Here is a 16,925-nt window from a genome sequence, read left to right on the forward strand (position 1 = left end):
TTAAGACATTTAAGGTGTCTTTTTTTCCTTTTGCATTATCAGTCCCCTCATAAAACAAAAAGAAACTCTTTCCCCTCTTTTAAGAAACTAAATACTACCTGTAAATGTTAACAAATTATTCAGATATTCTGAAATGCTAGAAAAATTATTGTGAGGTCCTGTGGGCTTAGTTATCTAGCCTTGACAGGGAATAGTTAATTATGTTGGAGTCTGGATTTTTTTTGTGTGTTTACTATTCTGTTCCCTAAGGATACGGCTCATTTGCATTCACTATTATGGACTGTTATGTTATTTTTATAGAAGATAAATTTTCAGCCATTGTCTATATTCATAAATGTGTATTTTTCATCTTCTAATGGTTTGAAAGATTTTCCAAATACAAAAGTCTGGTTGTAATTATTGCTGTGTAAGAGGTTTATATGTTTTTACAAATTACCCAATGTTTTATATGACATCTAGGGATTCTGTGATACAGTTTCTACCTATTTTCTTTAATAATGTTCAGATAGCATGCTGAACAATGCTATGTTTGCTTGCCAGTTTCCATTACTTGCATCATTTATGTTCTAGTTTACCCATTATTGTAATTTTTTTTTAAAGGTTTGCAATCTGAAGGTCTGTACAGAGTATCAGGGTTCAGTGATTTAATTGAAGATGTTAAGCTGGCATTTGACAGAGGTAAATTTTTTTTATGCATATTATGAATACTGTTACCAATACCGCAAAAGCATAACTGCAGTTTTTATTATAGTATTTTCGTTGTCCAGGAAGAAGATGATCTGCAGCTAAAATAATAACATTTAAGATTCTTTTATAAAGTTAAAATAATGTAATATCTCACTGCTAAATTCAATTTACTAGGTAGGGAAAAACAAATTTAGCTTTTAAGTCATGTATATCTGCAGTAATATCAGTTGCTTAGTGGACAGAAGCCTCAAGCTTGCTCTGTATAATCTCAATTTTCATCAGTGTATTGCCATTTTGTTGGAGGAGTTTGTGGTGAATTTTAGACAGATTTCTGAATACTTCAAATAAAACTGAAACACTTTTCTCAAACCCTCCTATTCCAATACAGTGTCCCCAGAGTGGGGTCACAGCATATTCTGGCAACATCAGGTGCAATGCAGGAAATAGCCTTGGGTGGAACAGGCCCTCTGACACACACTACCTCATTCACATGAGACAGTTCGAGAACTGCCAGTCAATCTAGCATTTATGTCTTTATGATCTGGAAAGAATACCTTATTATCATGGGGTGCCCAAGAATAACCTAGACACAACCAGGCTGATACAGCTTGGTTAATGCCACTTTCCAACCAACAATGCATTAGTCCTAACCATGTTACTCTCTGCTGGCTTAGCCTGCTAACTCATTGAGAAAGAAAGTGGCAGTCTTCTCATACTAGGTGTCCTGTATTACTGAAAATATGCAGACAGCGTATTGAAATTAGTGTTTATTAAAATTAATAAACAATAGAAAATAATAGAATATTATGAAGTGTGGATTTAAAGCCCTAATAAAAAAAAAAATACACGCTTCCTCTAAAATCAAAAAATTGAACAATACAGTACTTTCATTGTGACTATTAGAAATGAAGAGAGGCATCAAACGAAACATCTGTGTTAGAGGAGGAGCTTTATCTTGGGCAGCTGTTCAATTCAGCAGTCTGCCTGATTTCATGGACAGTGTCTTTCACATATAGATGGGTAGTGTTTCTTTTTTTTTTTCTTCTGCTGGAATGGAGAATCTTCTTTTTATGCATAGGCAGACTGATCCATCCATCCATCCATCCATTTTCCAACCCGCTGAATCCGAACACAGGATCACGGGGGTCTGCTGGAGCCAACACAGGGCACAAGGCAGGAACCAATCCCGGGCAGGGTGCCAACCCACCGCAGGACACACACACAAACACACCCACACACCAAGCACACACTAGGGCCAATTTAGAATCGCCAGTCCACCTAACCTGCATGTTTTTGGACTGTGGGAGGAAACCGGAGCACCTGGAGGAAACCCACGCAGACACGGGGAGAACATGCAAACTCCACGCAGGGAGGACCAGGGAAGCGAACCCAGGTCCCCAGATCTCCCAACTGCAAGGCAGCAGCACTACCCACTGCGCCACCGTGCCGCTAGGCAGACTGATTCTCATACTGAAAACACCACGTGGGTTTTTGGTACCACATGATGTTCGGCACAGATAAATGGCTAATTACTCAGCTTATGAACATCTTGTCCCAGAAGCCTTGACTATAAAAGTATGTATAAAACACATTGTCTTGTGAAGGGTGTTTTATCTTTACAAAAACCAGTTTCCTTGAGTAAATACACTCCCATCTGACATTTAAGTTGTACTGTACATTTACCAGTCATTCTAACCTAATAAAATTATAATGTAAGTTATCCACTTAGATATCATAAAACAAACAAAATGCATTGGATTAAAAAAAACAACAACAGTCAGCATAGTTATCACAGTGTCATCCACAAGGCCATATGGTGCTAAGCTCCAAAGTTGAAACACAGTTCATTGTAGTCCATCTGAACATCCTATAAACAAGGCAGATTGTAGTTTGCTTTTATTGTAGTGCCTGCTGTCTCCAAATGATGGCCCACTCCATAATAAATACCCACACAAACATAAGTAGAACTTGCAAAGTTCAAATGGTTTGTGTGGTAACAATGCTGTCTGACAGAAATGTGTTAAGCCTAATGCAGGTTTATAGTAGATACTAATAGTCCTGTAGTAGTAGCAGGTTTTACACTGAACAGCACCATAAAGCACACTTGCACTTGTATTAGTTATTTCCTGCATTTCTTCATTTGGAATCTTATTTAATTGAATTTATTTGCTTCGTTTCACACAGTGAAACAGTGGTAAGGACTTAATTCTATATTATTTTGGTTGTCTAGTCTCATCTGCTTTAACCTTAACTCAGTCAATAATAATTATCGCATCACATCACAAAAGATCTGAAGAACTGTTGGTTGAACTTTTTATGCTTTTGTTTGCTTTCCCTGTACGTTCTTTAGCGCTAGAGCTAGTGAAATCTGAGTTAGTTTCAAAATCAGGACTCTGTAAGATGCTCTATGCAATGTTGATTTTTTTCTAGCTGTAGTTTTTGTATCTTTTAGCACAAACTATCCATCCATTATCCAACCTGCTATATCCTAACTACAGGGTCACGGGGGAAGCCTGTCCCAGCCAACACAGGGCGCAAGGCAGGAAACAAACCCCGGGCAGGGTGCCAGCCCACCTCATGGCGCGCACACGCACACCAAGCACACACTGGGGACAATTTAGGATTGCCAATGCACCTAACCTGCATGTCTTTGGACTGTGGGAGGAAACCAGAGCACCCAGAGGAAACCCACGCAGACCCGGGGAGAACATGCAAACTCCACTCAGTGAACCCAGGTCTCCTAACTGCGAGGCAGCAGCGCTACCCACTGCGCCACCGTGCCGCCCTTAGCATAAACTATGTAATTAAAATTATCAGTCTAGTTCTGGTCACCAAAACCGCATAAATAATTGTAGCTGTACCATTTTGTTTTCTTTACTTAAATTAATCAATTTCCAGGAATTCATGAATAGTTTTAAGTTCTTTTATTAATCTTTGTGCTGTGAACTGTGGCTCATTAAGATTATAGGAGATAAAATGAAAACTGCTTAACATATCTTTTCTGGTAGTGGTAACTGGAACAAGAGTCTTCAGTAACACTGAACTTTTTCCTTTATGTGACTATCCTTACAGAATATTGCTGGGCCACCAAACTCACTCAACTCATTGCTCCTTAATCAAAACCTTCAATGTCCCATCCTCCCTTTTGTAAACAGTCATATTAACTTGGCAACTGTTTTGTTCTTGGGTTCTCACCTTACTCTTTTTTAAAATAATTAGCTGATTCAGGCCAGATGTCCCTAAAAAGTCTGCTTACTGTTACTAGAGTCTCTTATATTAGACGTTAAGAACCAAATCCAGAATTAATTTCTTCAAGTAAATGATTACAGGGTAGTGAAAGGCTGGAGTGAACTACCTAGTCTCACAGATGATGCTGATACAACACTCTTATTTGACAAATGGCAGGAGAAGATGCTAGCGCAATTTTTCTGCAGTCTGTCCAAAGGAGTGCTGCAAAATGAATTATTTATTTTGTTGTGATCTGTTATTCAGCATGTACATTATGTAGTCTATACCCATAAATTAAACTATGTCATGTAAATTATGTCAATCTGCTTCTTTCTTTTAATTTGTACATACCCAAAAATCAGAACATTTTAAACTTGCCTTAAAAGATGCCTTTTACAACATTGTCAAGCTGTAAAATTACATCACTTGATCTATTCCTTAAGGACAATTGTCAGAGCAATCTGCGTTTGTCACTCTCCAAAACATGCATACTGTGTCCTATTGCAAATGTGTTGCTTATGACTGTTTAGTCAGTTCAAGTACTGAATGAAGTCGTTCATGAAACATATCAAGTGGAGTCCACAAGCATTGACTCTATAAAAAATAAATTCCTAACTAGTAATTATAAAGCGGCGGCATGGTGGCGCAGTGGGTAACGCTGCTGCCTTGCAGTTGGGAGACCTGGGGACCCGGATTCGCTTCCCGGGTCCTCCCTGTGTGGAGTTTGCATGTTCTCCCCGTGTCTGTGTGGGTTTCCTCCCACAGTCCAAAGACATGCAGGTTAGGTGGATTGGCGATTCTAAATTGGCCCTAGTGTGTGCTTGGTGTGTGGGTGTGTTTGTGTGTGTCCTGCGGTGGGTTGGCACCCTGCCCAGGATTGTTTCCTGCCTTGTGCCCTGTGTTGGCTGGGATTGGCTCCAGCAGACCCCCGTGACCCTGTGTTCGGATTCAGCGGGTTGGAAAATGGATGGATGGATGGATAATTATAAAGCATTCATTTGGTACCATATATGCCCACAGGTAGTTTGTTTCTAAAATCTCCCTCCCATCTGTTCTTGCTATATGGTAGCCACAGAAAGAATTTTAATTTCTTGCTGTTTAAATTGGGGTATTTTTTAACTGCCGATTTCTTGCTTTCATACAACTTATGGTACTGGGCTAATTGACTCAAAATATCACTGTTATGGTGGTCTTCATAAAACTGCTAGACGTTTAGGTTCTGCCCATGTTCCCTTAGTTATTATGGTTCATATTGTTAAAGGACTAAATTGGTCGAGAGGTGTTTGCTCTTAGATGTAACATACAGGAAAGTATGTTTCTGATTATTTCTTATGTGTGTTAATGTTGTGCTGAGCAGTATATTGTGTCAGTTGTCATTTTTAAATCCTAAATTACTTTTATCTGCTTAGGTTTGGTTTTATCACAGACTGTAAATAAATGACATGTAAAGATATTCATTGTTTAACAAACTAGTTTTTTGTCACTTTTTTATTTTGTTGTTTTAACTATTTTAAAATATAGCTTAATTAATCGATCAGGTTACTTTTTTTTTTTTTTTTTTTTTAACTTTTAGAAGTAAAGCTAAGTAAGTCCAGTTCACTTCCTCCTAAACCCCTTCAATATCTGAAGGCGAAAGAAACACCAATAATTTTTAGTTAGCATGCATCATTGTTAGCAAACATCATCTTAGATATACATGTCATCTTCCTATGTAGCAGAAGCAGATCTTGATATGGTATTTAAATTAGTACTGATCTGTGACAATGCTGACTTATTCTCTCCCATATGACATGTTGACTGAGTTTCATGTTTTACTTTCTGGTCTTGTTTTTCTTTATTACAGATGGTGAAAAGGCAGATATATCTGTAAATGTTTATGAAGATATCAATATCATCACTGGTGCACTTAAATTGTACTTTAGGGATTTGCCCATTCCAGTGATCACTTATGATGCCTATCCAAGGTTTATCGAAGCTGCAAGTAAGTCAAGAACAACATGAGTTAAAGATGTTAATCCCAGCTTAAATTGAAGACAGATCATCTTCTTCTTTTGGCTGCTCCTGTTAGGGTTCGCCACAGCGGATCATCTTCTTCCATACCTTTCTGTCCTCTTCATCTTGTTCTGTTACTCCCGTCACCTGCATGTCCTCTCTCACCACATCCTTAAACCTCTTCTTAGGCCTTTCTCTTTTCCTCTTCCCTGGCAGCTTTATCCTTAGCATCCTTTTCCCAATATACTCAGCATCTCTCCTCTGCACATGTCCAAACCAACGCAATCTCGCCTTTCTGACTTTGTCTCCCAACCCTCCAACTTGAGCTGACCCTCCAATGTACTCATTTCTAATCCTGTCCATCCTCGTCACACCCAATGCAAATCTTAGCATCTTTAACTCTGCTACCTCCAGCTCTGTCTCCTGCTTTCTGGTCAGTGCCACCATCTCTAACCCATATAACATAGCTGGTCTCACTACCATCCTGTAGACCTTCCCTTTCACTCTTGCTGATATGTCTGTCACAAATCACTCCTGACACTCTTCTCCACCCTCCCTGCACTCTTTTTCCCCTCTCTTCCACAATCCCCATTACTCTGTACTGTTGATCCCAAGTAATTAACTGTAATTAACTACTGCAGACCTCACCACGGTCACACTTCCCTTGTACATATCCTGTACAACTCTTACGTACTTCTCTGCCACTCCCGACTTCCTCATACAATACCACAACTCCTCTCGAGGCACCCTGTCTTATGCTTTCTCCATGTCCACAAAGATGCAATGCAACTCCTTGTGGCCTTCTTTAAACTTTCTCCATCAACACCCTCAGAGCAAACATCGCATCTGTGGTGCTCTTTCTTGGCATGAAACCATACTGCTGCTCACTAATCATCATCTCACTTCTTAACCTAGCTTCCACTACTCTTTCACATAACTTCATGCTGTGGCTCATCAATTTTATCCCCCTGTAGTTACTGCAGTCCTGCACATCCCCTTTATTCTTAAATATCGGTACCAGTACACTTCTTCTCCAAACTTCAGGTGTCCTCCCACATTCCGAGATTCCATTAAACAATCTAGTTAAAAACTCCACTGCCATCTCTCCTAAACACCTCCATGCTTCCACAGGTATGTCATCTGGACCAACAGCTTTTCCATTCTTCATCCTCTTCGTAGCTGTCCTTACTTCCTCCTTGCTAATCCATTGCACATCCTGATTCACTATCTCCACATCATCCAACCTCTTCTCTCTCTTGTTCTCTTCATTCATCAGCCTCTCAAAATACTCTTTCCATCTGCTCAACACACTCTCCTCGCTTGTGAGTATGTTTCCATCTTTATCCTTTATCACCCTAACCTGCTTCACATCTTTCCTAGCTCGGCCCCTCTGTCTAGCCCTTCTTATTGTCCAACCTCTCATACAACTCATCATACGCCTTTTCTTTAGCCTTCACCACCTCTCTCTTCACCTTGTGCCTTATCTCCTTGTACTCTTGTCTACTTTCTGCATCTCTCTGACTATCCCACTTCTTCTTTGCCATCCTCTTCCTCTATATACTCTCCTGTATTTCCTCATTCCACCATCAGGTTTGCTTTTCCTCCTCACTCTGTCCAGATGTCACACCAAGCACCCTTCTTGCTGTCACCCTTACTACATCAGAAGTAAGTTTCCCAACTGTCTGGTAACTCTTCATTACCACCCAGTGCCTGTCTCACCTTCTCCCTAAACTCAACCTTGCAGTCTTCCTTTTTCAACTTCCACCATTTGATCCTTGGCCCTGCCCTCACTCTGTTCCTCTTCATGATCTCCAACATCATCCTACAGGCCATCATCCTATGCTGCCACCACTTTGCAGTCTTCAGTCTCCTTCAGAGTGACTCTTCTGAATAGGATGTAATCTACCTGTGTGCATCTTCCTCCACTCTTGTACGTAACCCTATGTTCCTCCCTCTTCTTAAAATACGTATTCACCACAGCCATGTCCATCCTTTTAGCAAAATCCACTATCCTCTGACCTTCTTCACTCCTCTTCTTGACACCATACCTACCCATCACCTCTTCGTCTCCTCTGTTCCCTTCACCAACATGTCCATTGAAATCCTCTCCAATCACTACTTTCTGTCCCTTGGGTACACTGTTCATCACTTCATCCAACTCATTCCAAAAATCTTCTTTCTCATCCATTGCACACCCAACTTGCGGTGCATCTGCACTAACAACATTCATCATCACACCTACAATTTCCAGCTTCATAGTCATTACTCTGTCTGACACTGTTTTCATCTCCAGAATACTCTTGACATACTGTTCCTTCAGAATTCAGAATAACTCCTAACCCATTTCTCCTCCTATCCACACCATGATAGAACAATTTGAATCCACCTCTGATCCACCTGGCCTTACTCCCCTTCCATTTAGTCTCTTGCATGCACAATATATCAACCTTCCTTCTCTCCATCATATCTGCCAACTCTCTCCTCTTACCGGTCATACTGCCGTCATTCAAAGTTTCTACCCTCAGTTCCACTCTCTTCACCTTCCTCCTCTCCTCCTGCCTCCGGACATGTCTCCCCACTCTTCTTCTCCTTCTTCAGCCAACAGTAGCCCAATTTCTGCCAGCACCCTGTTGGCTAACAGTATTGGTGGCAGTCGTTGTTATCCCGGGGCTCGACCGATCCGGTATGGAAATTTGATTTGTTGTCCACGTATTGATTTGGCAAAATTTTACACCGGATGCCCTTCCTGACGTAACCCTCCCCATTTATCCGGGCTTGGGACCGGCACGAAGAAACACACTGGTTTGTGCGTCCCCTATGGCTGCGTTCTTAAATTGCAGACAGATCTGAAAGTAAAATACAGACTTGTCAATTTACATGGCCCTGCACATAAAACACCATTACATAAGGCCAGGTTTAAAAAAAAAAGTCTATCCTAGAAATGTGCTTTTTAAGCAGTGTTATTTGTGAATTTGAGACTATTGTTTCTTAAATACACTATCTCTGATTTACAGTATGTGTTTTCAGTGATGTAAAGTTCACTTTATGAGAGGCACAGGTTCTTTACATGTCAGCATGGATTTTCCCCCAGTTTTCCTAACTGACATCTCAAACATACGCAGGCTAGGTTTATTGGCAGTTATCAATCGGCCCTGTGTGAGTGTGTGCCCAGTGAACTAGTGCTTTGTCCAGGGTTGTATCCTGCCATGCATCCAGTGATGCCAGCATAGGCCCTGGCATTCCATGACCCAAATTGGATTAAGGAGTTTTGAAAATAAATATATGTAATGTTGACTTTAGCGGTCACTAAAACAAAGGATTAGCATGATTGTGCAGTTTTCCCCATTTTTTTTAAAAATATAAAAAATAACACTTTCCTGTTCAAATTATGTGATAAGATTTCTAATAGCGTTTGCTATTCTCAAATATAATTTTAAAGAAATAATTCCATACATCATTCACTGGTTTTGTATAATAAGATGGATTTACTATTTTGCTATAAAGCTTACATATACAGTTTTTAACCTTGTTTGTTTTTCTTTAAATATATAGCAACATTTTGTGTGTGAAGCATCAGCTTCCGAAGCACAAAATGGCAGTGTTTCAGTCACATTGCATATTGCATGTGGCCTATTTCTTGTTGCCAGAGGGCGCATTGTGCATTTACCACTTCAGCATGAATGCTTATCTGAGCATATTATTGTTAACTGCTTTCCAGAGATGACAGACCCTGATGAGCAGCTGGAAGCGCTCCATGAAGCCCTGAAGCTTTTGCCACCTGCACACTGTGAAACACTGAGGTATCTCATGGCACACTTGAAAAGGTAAAGAACAGCAGCAGACATTTTCTTTATTAAAAATGCATTGAATGTTTAGGAATTTCATTCGGAACCAGCATTCTTCACAGAGATTTAGGTTAGTCAAGCTTGGCTTTGTATAATCAGGTGGTTTTTCTCAATGGCTTTAAACTTTACATGTAGAGTATAATTAGTGCTCACAATTACAGAGTTATTGTTTTAGCACCTTATTTTAAATGTCAAGCTTAAAATAATATGTTAATTTAAATGCATGCAATATTAATCATGAAAATTTGTACATAAGTGTTACTTAAATTGTATGACTGATGACTGCTAAACAAAAAACAAAACTAATTACATAAAGGTCAAGGAACATGTTCCCCTAATATTTTAATAATGATGGCTCAGACAATCTTGAGTTTGTTTCCATATTTAATAATACTTTAACAGTGCTATAGCCTTGAACATTTTGGAACCATGATAAGTCCTGGTGCCCCTTGACTCTGAATTGTAGTATGTTGAAATAAGAGAATAAATGGGTCAATACATAATAGATCTGTTTTACATCATCATGGTTAAAAGTCCAAATTCCATGTAATGTCAAGCTAAAGAGTCAAGCTTAATAGACGGCATTTAGAAAATATATCTGAAACATTATTACCCAGGATATATATTTGTCCGTGTTCAGAACTAGTGGTCAAATTCAGGATCACTCAGACTGTCTTTCTCAAAAATCTGGTCAAGCACCTACTGCACAATGTGCAGTTCACAACAAAATAAGGTTGTAACCAACTGTTAGAACTACATTGAACAATTACCAAAATTATTATTAAAATAAATTAATAGTATACAGTATATTGGATTGGTCAATTGAGATTACAAATGTTCTTGTTCTATTTAAAATGTAAAACTAAAGGTATATAATGATCAGCTATGAATAGGACTGGTAACACTTTATTTTAGGTACTGCAAAAATGCATCTATAACTCATTAACTATTATGTAACAAGATAATAGCAAACACTTTTTTGGTCTTTGACACTTGCAAAACATCCATTATTCGTCTCTGCAATATAGCCTAATAAAATAACTTCACTTTAGAAAGTTCTAAGGTGAATTAACTGAGACATATTTCTCTTGATATTGCATATTTGAGTGTTAGGGCCAGTTCATACTTCATGTGATGTGTGCACCTGCGGACGCTACTGCTACCCGATCAGTGTACTGTCTATACTTGTGTACATACTTTATATAAATCTGGAGGATTCCACCAGGTGGCAGTGCAAGATTTCGTCACAGTGCGAAAACAACGTTCAGCTTCACTGTGTTGTGAATTGCCCGTAACATCCATTATATTCCCAGGGTACCTTGCCATAATATCTCTCAAAAGGATGGATGTATAATGATTACATCCATCAATCCTGGGACAAACCCATTTCAGCAAGCATCGGGCATGAGGCAGAAACAATCCCTGGATGGTGCATCAGCTGATTGCAAAGTGAATACAAGCACACATACACTAGCATCAATCCAAATCCCCAAACCTGCATGTCCTTGGAAGGAAACCGGAGCCCACTGTGGAAACCCACCAGAAAAACATGCCAACTCCAGGCATGGAACACCAGGGACGTGACTCCCTGCGAGGAAGCTGCACTACTGCTCTGCCGCCATGCTAGGCCCACTTGTATAATTATTAACAGTGTTAATTATTTAAATGAAATAAACAATTTATTTGTAAATTGTACCATATATGTTTTAACACATTTCATCATGAAAGTGATATCAAGTATAAATCTAAGGATTCTAAATGTGCAGAGAGCTGGAATATCATAAATGTAATGTGTTCTATGTGGCAATCGCTGCCTGCCGGTGCTGTCAATGCAGGAGGAAGCCCCAGAAACACGTAGTGATTAACAACTCGGTCGGTTTAAGATGACGTTGACAACATTATATTTTAATAACAAAGTAAACTGCGTGATTAAAGTTGAAATTTACATTTTAATCATGAAATATAGACCCTTTTTTATTCACTGTGTCTCTAATTTTTATTTGTCTGTGGCTCAGTTAGGCTTCTGTACAATCTGATGCTGTTGCGAAGGTACAAAAAAACAGCACAGAAGATGGTATATGAAACCTTTAAAATGTATTGCATCATTACAATGGGGAATATACGATGCTTGTATTGCCTGTGTGAGAAACAGATGAAGAAAAGCACCACGAATATATTTGTATGCCAGCATTTAAGTTTGATGATTTGCTTCACCATATCGGACTATTCATCAAACATCAAGGCACGCACATTGATCCTGTGTACATGTTTTAGTAAACAAAGACGTCACGTTCCAACTAGAACAAACTGTGCCCCCCCCCCCCACCCGATTTTTTGCTGATACTGCAACTCATGCATGTGTCTCGTTAATTTCTGAGGACATGCTCAGAAGACGTGTCAAATGAATGCTGAGTACGCTTGGCAGCCACAATAATGCACTGGCCCTAACACCTGTGAATCCTTTATATTCACAAATAATTTTACCAGCATGTCAATATGCTACACTATATAAAGATGACCACTTTACTAATGATTTGGAAATGTTAATAAGACCAAAAGGAGCCTTTGCTAAGGCCTTGCTGCATAGCAGAACATGAGTAATAGAGACATTTTTGCAGTACCTAAACTAAAGTGTTACCATAAGACTTCATAAACTGCAACAAGAAGGTGCAACACAGCTAAATTTAAAAGTATTAAATACAGAAAATGCACAACAAAAATTCATGAAGGAAAAGACTTCAGCCTCATGGACAGAATCATAACATCAAAGAGTTCCCAACATTTCCTAAAAATGAATGTAGATTTGCTGACAAGCTTTGGAAAAGCAAGATAAATGGCACTTCACAGATCTTTTCATGGCATCTAAAGCAAGCACCGGCACAATGGAGAGTTAGAACTTGGAGTTTTGTCACTTAAAAGTAGAAGATTAAAGTTAATTACACTTAATCAATAGATCAGCCAAGGTATTGTACTGTAGGTAAGTAATCTGTAGCCAGTGAAATGTATGAGCTTTGAACTTAGCGGTTACAAGTCAGAAGCTTTTGTGCACACTGAATTGACATTGCACTTGGTATGTACCTGCCAGTGCTTACTTCAAAGTTCTTTGTGTCCTTTTTATTTATTTTTGGTCCTTTGGTTATTATCATTGTTTATTTATTATTTGAATAACTGTGTATCTTTTTATCAGTTTTCATTAATGTTAAGTTTCTATGTATGGGAGTATGTTTTTCCACATCTCTTGTAATTTATGGGTGGGTCCACCTGTCAGTTTCTGTTGAGGGATTAGCCCCAGTCCTATAAAAGGTTTATGGGAATTGCAGTCCCTCATATATATTATATGCACTAAAGTGATTATTGTTTCTTTGGATTTTTTTTTCTTCTTTCATTTTTGGGCCCTGTTTAAGGATTTTGACTTTTATTTAATAAATTGGGACTTGGTTACAGTGCAGTCATTTTTTAGGCAACTTTTTGCCTCAATTGCCTCTTTTCAGCTTTTGTTCTTTGTAATAAATCTCTTTATTCATAAAGATTCTTTATTGCCCTTTTTTGATAAAGGTGGATGTTTACAGTGACGCTTCTCCTTGTGGGGCTCTCGCTTTATTGTCCCAATCTCCATCTCCTCCAGCTGAAGTCAGCAGTTAATATCTGGGGCCTGGCTAAAATAAGTGAGCCTCTACTGGGCAGACCAATGAAGATCCTTGCCTGCATCTTGGCTGAATTTTGGAGGCCTCACCTAAATTGTTTTGGTGGTGAACTTTGGAGGCACTTAATGGACAGGCATATCAGGACAATTTGGCTTGACTATTAACCTGCAAATTGGTATTTAAATTGCAGTGACAACATGAAAACTCTTCATTCTGTATAAGGTCTGCTGAACCATCATTCCCAGTGGGTTTGAAACTCTGCCCGTTTTCTTGGACAGGATACCAAGGTGCAGTCGGGGAGGGCAGGGTGTCAAGTTCGGTGGCATTAGAATTGCGTCATTGCTTTTTGCAGATGACTTGTTCCTGTTGGCTTCATCAGGCTGTGAACACCAGCACACATTGGGACAGTTTGCAATCGAGTGTGAAGTGGCAGGGCTGAGAATCAGCACCCCAAAATCTGAGGCCATGGTCCTTAGTAGAAATAATGTGGACTGTCTTCTCCTAGTGGGAGGTGAATTACTGCCTCAAGTGGAGCAGTTTAAGTGCCTCAGGGTCTTGTTCACGAGTGTGTGGAAAGATAGATGGGTAGGGGCAGCGAGCACAGTTATGCAGTCACTGTACCAATCTGTAGTGGTGAAGAAAGAGCTGAGCCAAAAGGCGATGCTCTCGATTTTACCAGGCAATCTACGTCCATACTCTCTCCTACGGTCATGAGCCTTTGAGTAATGACAGAAAGGATGAGATTGTGGGTACAAGCAGCCAAAATGAGCTTTCTATGCTTGGTGGCTGGGCTCTCCCTTAGAGAGAGGATGAGAAGCTTGGAGTAGAGCCACTGACCCTCCACATTGAGAAGGAGCCAAATGAGGTTGTTTGGGAGTCTGAAGCAGATCCGTTCCAGACACCTCCCTGTTTAGGTTTTATGAGCAGGATCAGTTGGGAGGATATCTTCCAGATGCCCCAGGAACATCTTGGGATCCCACAGTATGAGTTTGCAAGTGTGGCTGGGGAACGGGACATTTGGGCTTCATTGCTAAGACTGTTACCCCTGCGACCTGGTCTCAGATAAGTGGTGGAAAATAAATGAATGGATGAACTATCATTTACCCCTGTCATTTAAAAATGTTACTCAATAAGGAATATCATTAACGAGACAATGAATATTTAATCCCAAGCAACAATTTCAAACCTAACTTAAGGTTGAGAGCTATTTTTTTAATACAAGTATAGTGAGTTATTAGCTATATTAGTTAATAACTAGGGAAAAGCATACTTTAAATCAGGGGTTTCGAACTCCAGTCCTGGAGGGCCGCAGTGGGTGCAGGTTTTCATTCTAACCATCTCCTTAATTAGTGATCAGTTTCTGCTGCTAATTAACTTCTTTTGCCCTTGTTTTAATTGACGTGACTCGGACCCCTTGTTTCTTTGTCCTTAATTAGCAGCCAAACAATAATGAGACACAAAACAAGCAGCCACATGACCAGCTAACCTGTGCCCATCACACAATAGCTGAAAATAAAGAAGGGTGAATGTCTTAGTAAAACAGACGATCAACAGTTTTGGAAATGTCTGCTGTGGCAGAATGAGAGCAGCAACAAGTCATGGAATTAAAAGACGGGTTCAATTAACAACAAGAATCAGCATCTCATTAAGAAACTGGTTGGAGTGAAATAGGTTGGAGTTTGAATCCCCAGTTTAATTGATAATCTGTTGGATCGTTTCATGTCTAATCTCTGTTTGGCTGTCATTTAATGAAGAAAAGAATCGATTCAGGGGACTGAATCCTTAAAACAGGGCTAAAGAAAAGAAGTTAATTAGCAGTGAAAACTGGTCACTTATTATGAAAAAGGTTAGAATGAAAACCTGCAGCCACTGCGGCCCTCCAGGCCTGGAGTTTGACACCTGTGCTTTAAATGGATAACACAGCAGCAATAGGGATTGTGATCCAATGATTTGATAGTTGGGCTGTTGACAATAAAGTTCAGGTCTTGCAATTACAATATTTTTGTAACTGGCCTGGTCGCCACTAAGATTTTCCTAAAATATTTCTTTTATAGATACAATACTGCTTAGAATTAATGACACTACATACAATACTGTAGATTGTGTTGTACGCTAAATATTTGTTCACTGTTTCCCTTATTTGTTTAGCGGATCAAAAAACCAGCTGTTGCATTTTTCTTTGTAGGGTTACTCTGAATGAAAAGGACAATCTGATGAATGCAGAGAACCTGGGGATCGTGTTTGGCCCCACACTGATGCGTGCCCCTGATCTGGATGCTATGGCTGCTTTGAATGACATCCGCTATCAGAGACAGGTGGTGGAATCCCTGATAAAAAATGAAGACATTTTATTTTAAAAAGGACAGAACCTACAATAAGACTGCAAATGAAGATTTTTGCCTCATTTTCTCGGCTTCAAAGGGAAAATGTTACAGATTTGTTATTTCTTTTTGTGCACAGATTCAAGTGAAGGATACTTTTTATTATTGTGTTTTCACACTCTGATGTTACTTCTATTAAAAGAAAGAAAACATTTGCTTACTTCTGCCCCATAAATGGGTTAAAGGTGCAGTCATACTAATTAACTTGATTGCATGACGGGCTCCCCATTTTTGTCGGGGGTTGTTTTAAACAATTCACTTCAATTTGGTGGCATTACATTTGTGAATAGCTTTTAGGAGTTATTCAGCATGTTTTTAATTCTGTGAAGTTTAAGACATTGTGACTTTGTTTTCTCTTGTCCTGTTGGTTGTTGCCCCACATATGAAGGGGGCACATCATGTGAAATGCTAAATCTAGATGTTAACAAGACACAGTATTTAATTTTTAAAGGAAGTTTAATTTTCCTTTAATGAATTTTGTTTGTATTCATGATGCCCGGTCACTTTGTTTGTGCCAGAAACAAAATAACCTGTACACTATGAATGTACATTTAAATTAGTCAGCTTTCAAGGGTGGTCACATTTAAAAACTGCAACATTTTCAGATTGCTTAGGTTCTGTTTCTTTGTACATGGTTCTGTTTTGATTGCGCATGCATATACCAGTATTAATTTATTAAATCATGTTTCAGGACTCGATTAAGCTTTATTTTTTTTTTTAAATTGAATTTGAACTGTTTTTAAGTTTGTGTCATATTGTATGTTATGCTTGTGCTGATTAGTCAATATCGTCATCAATCAACTATTTACTATTTGCATTTCCAGTGGATGTTCCTTTGCCCATGATTTGAACGCTGTGATTGAATACATCGTAAATACCCTATTTACACCCGGCAGTCGTATCCTGATTGTAGAGAAACAGGCTGTGCATGAATTGCATTTACACTAGAATCTTGAAGTGCGTCTTTAGCCAACTACCCTCTGTTACAGGATAGGGCTGAGGCGGACATCAGAGGAGTAGTGACGGACATGGACAGGCTCGAGATGTCAGACCCCACCTATGTTACATTACCCACCTTTGCATGGTTAGTTATGAGCGGGTCAGAGGTAGTAGACAGGCACAGACCTGACCCCCCCCCCCCCTCCATC

The 16,925-nt window shown here is 39.4% G+C and overlaps 1 protein-coding gene across 2 annotated transcripts in view; it reads left to right on the top strand.

Annotated features, from left to right (window-relative positions):
- The window catches only part of chn1 (chimerin 1), a 206,083-nt gene extending 189,608 nt beyond the window's left edge, over positions 1 to 16,475 (top strand). For both annotated transcript variants that reach the window (XM_028806257.2, XM_028806256.2), the window contains 4 exons: positions 601 to 678; positions 5,759 to 5,896; positions 9,626 to 9,731; positions 15,582 to 16,475. In XM_028806257.2, coding sequence (XP_028662090.1) covers positions 601 to 678; positions 5,759 to 5,896; positions 9,626 to 9,731; positions 15,582 to 15,753 — 494 coding nt within the window. In that variant the 3' untranslated portion in view covers positions 15,754 to 16,475. The remainder of the gene's footprint in view (positions 1 to 600; positions 679 to 5,758; positions 5,897 to 9,625; positions 9,732 to 15,581) is intronic.
- The last annotated feature ends 450 nt before the right edge of the window (positions 16,476 to 16,925 follow it).

The sequence above is a fragment of the Erpetoichthys calabaricus genome, chromosome 8 (genome assembly GCF_900747795.2).
Source record: "Erpetoichthys calabaricus chromosome 8, fErpCal1.3, whole genome shotgun sequence".
Classification (NCBI taxonomy): domain Eukaryota; kingdom Metazoa; phylum Chordata; class Cladistia; order Polypteriformes; family Polypteridae; genus Erpetoichthys; species Erpetoichthys calabaricus.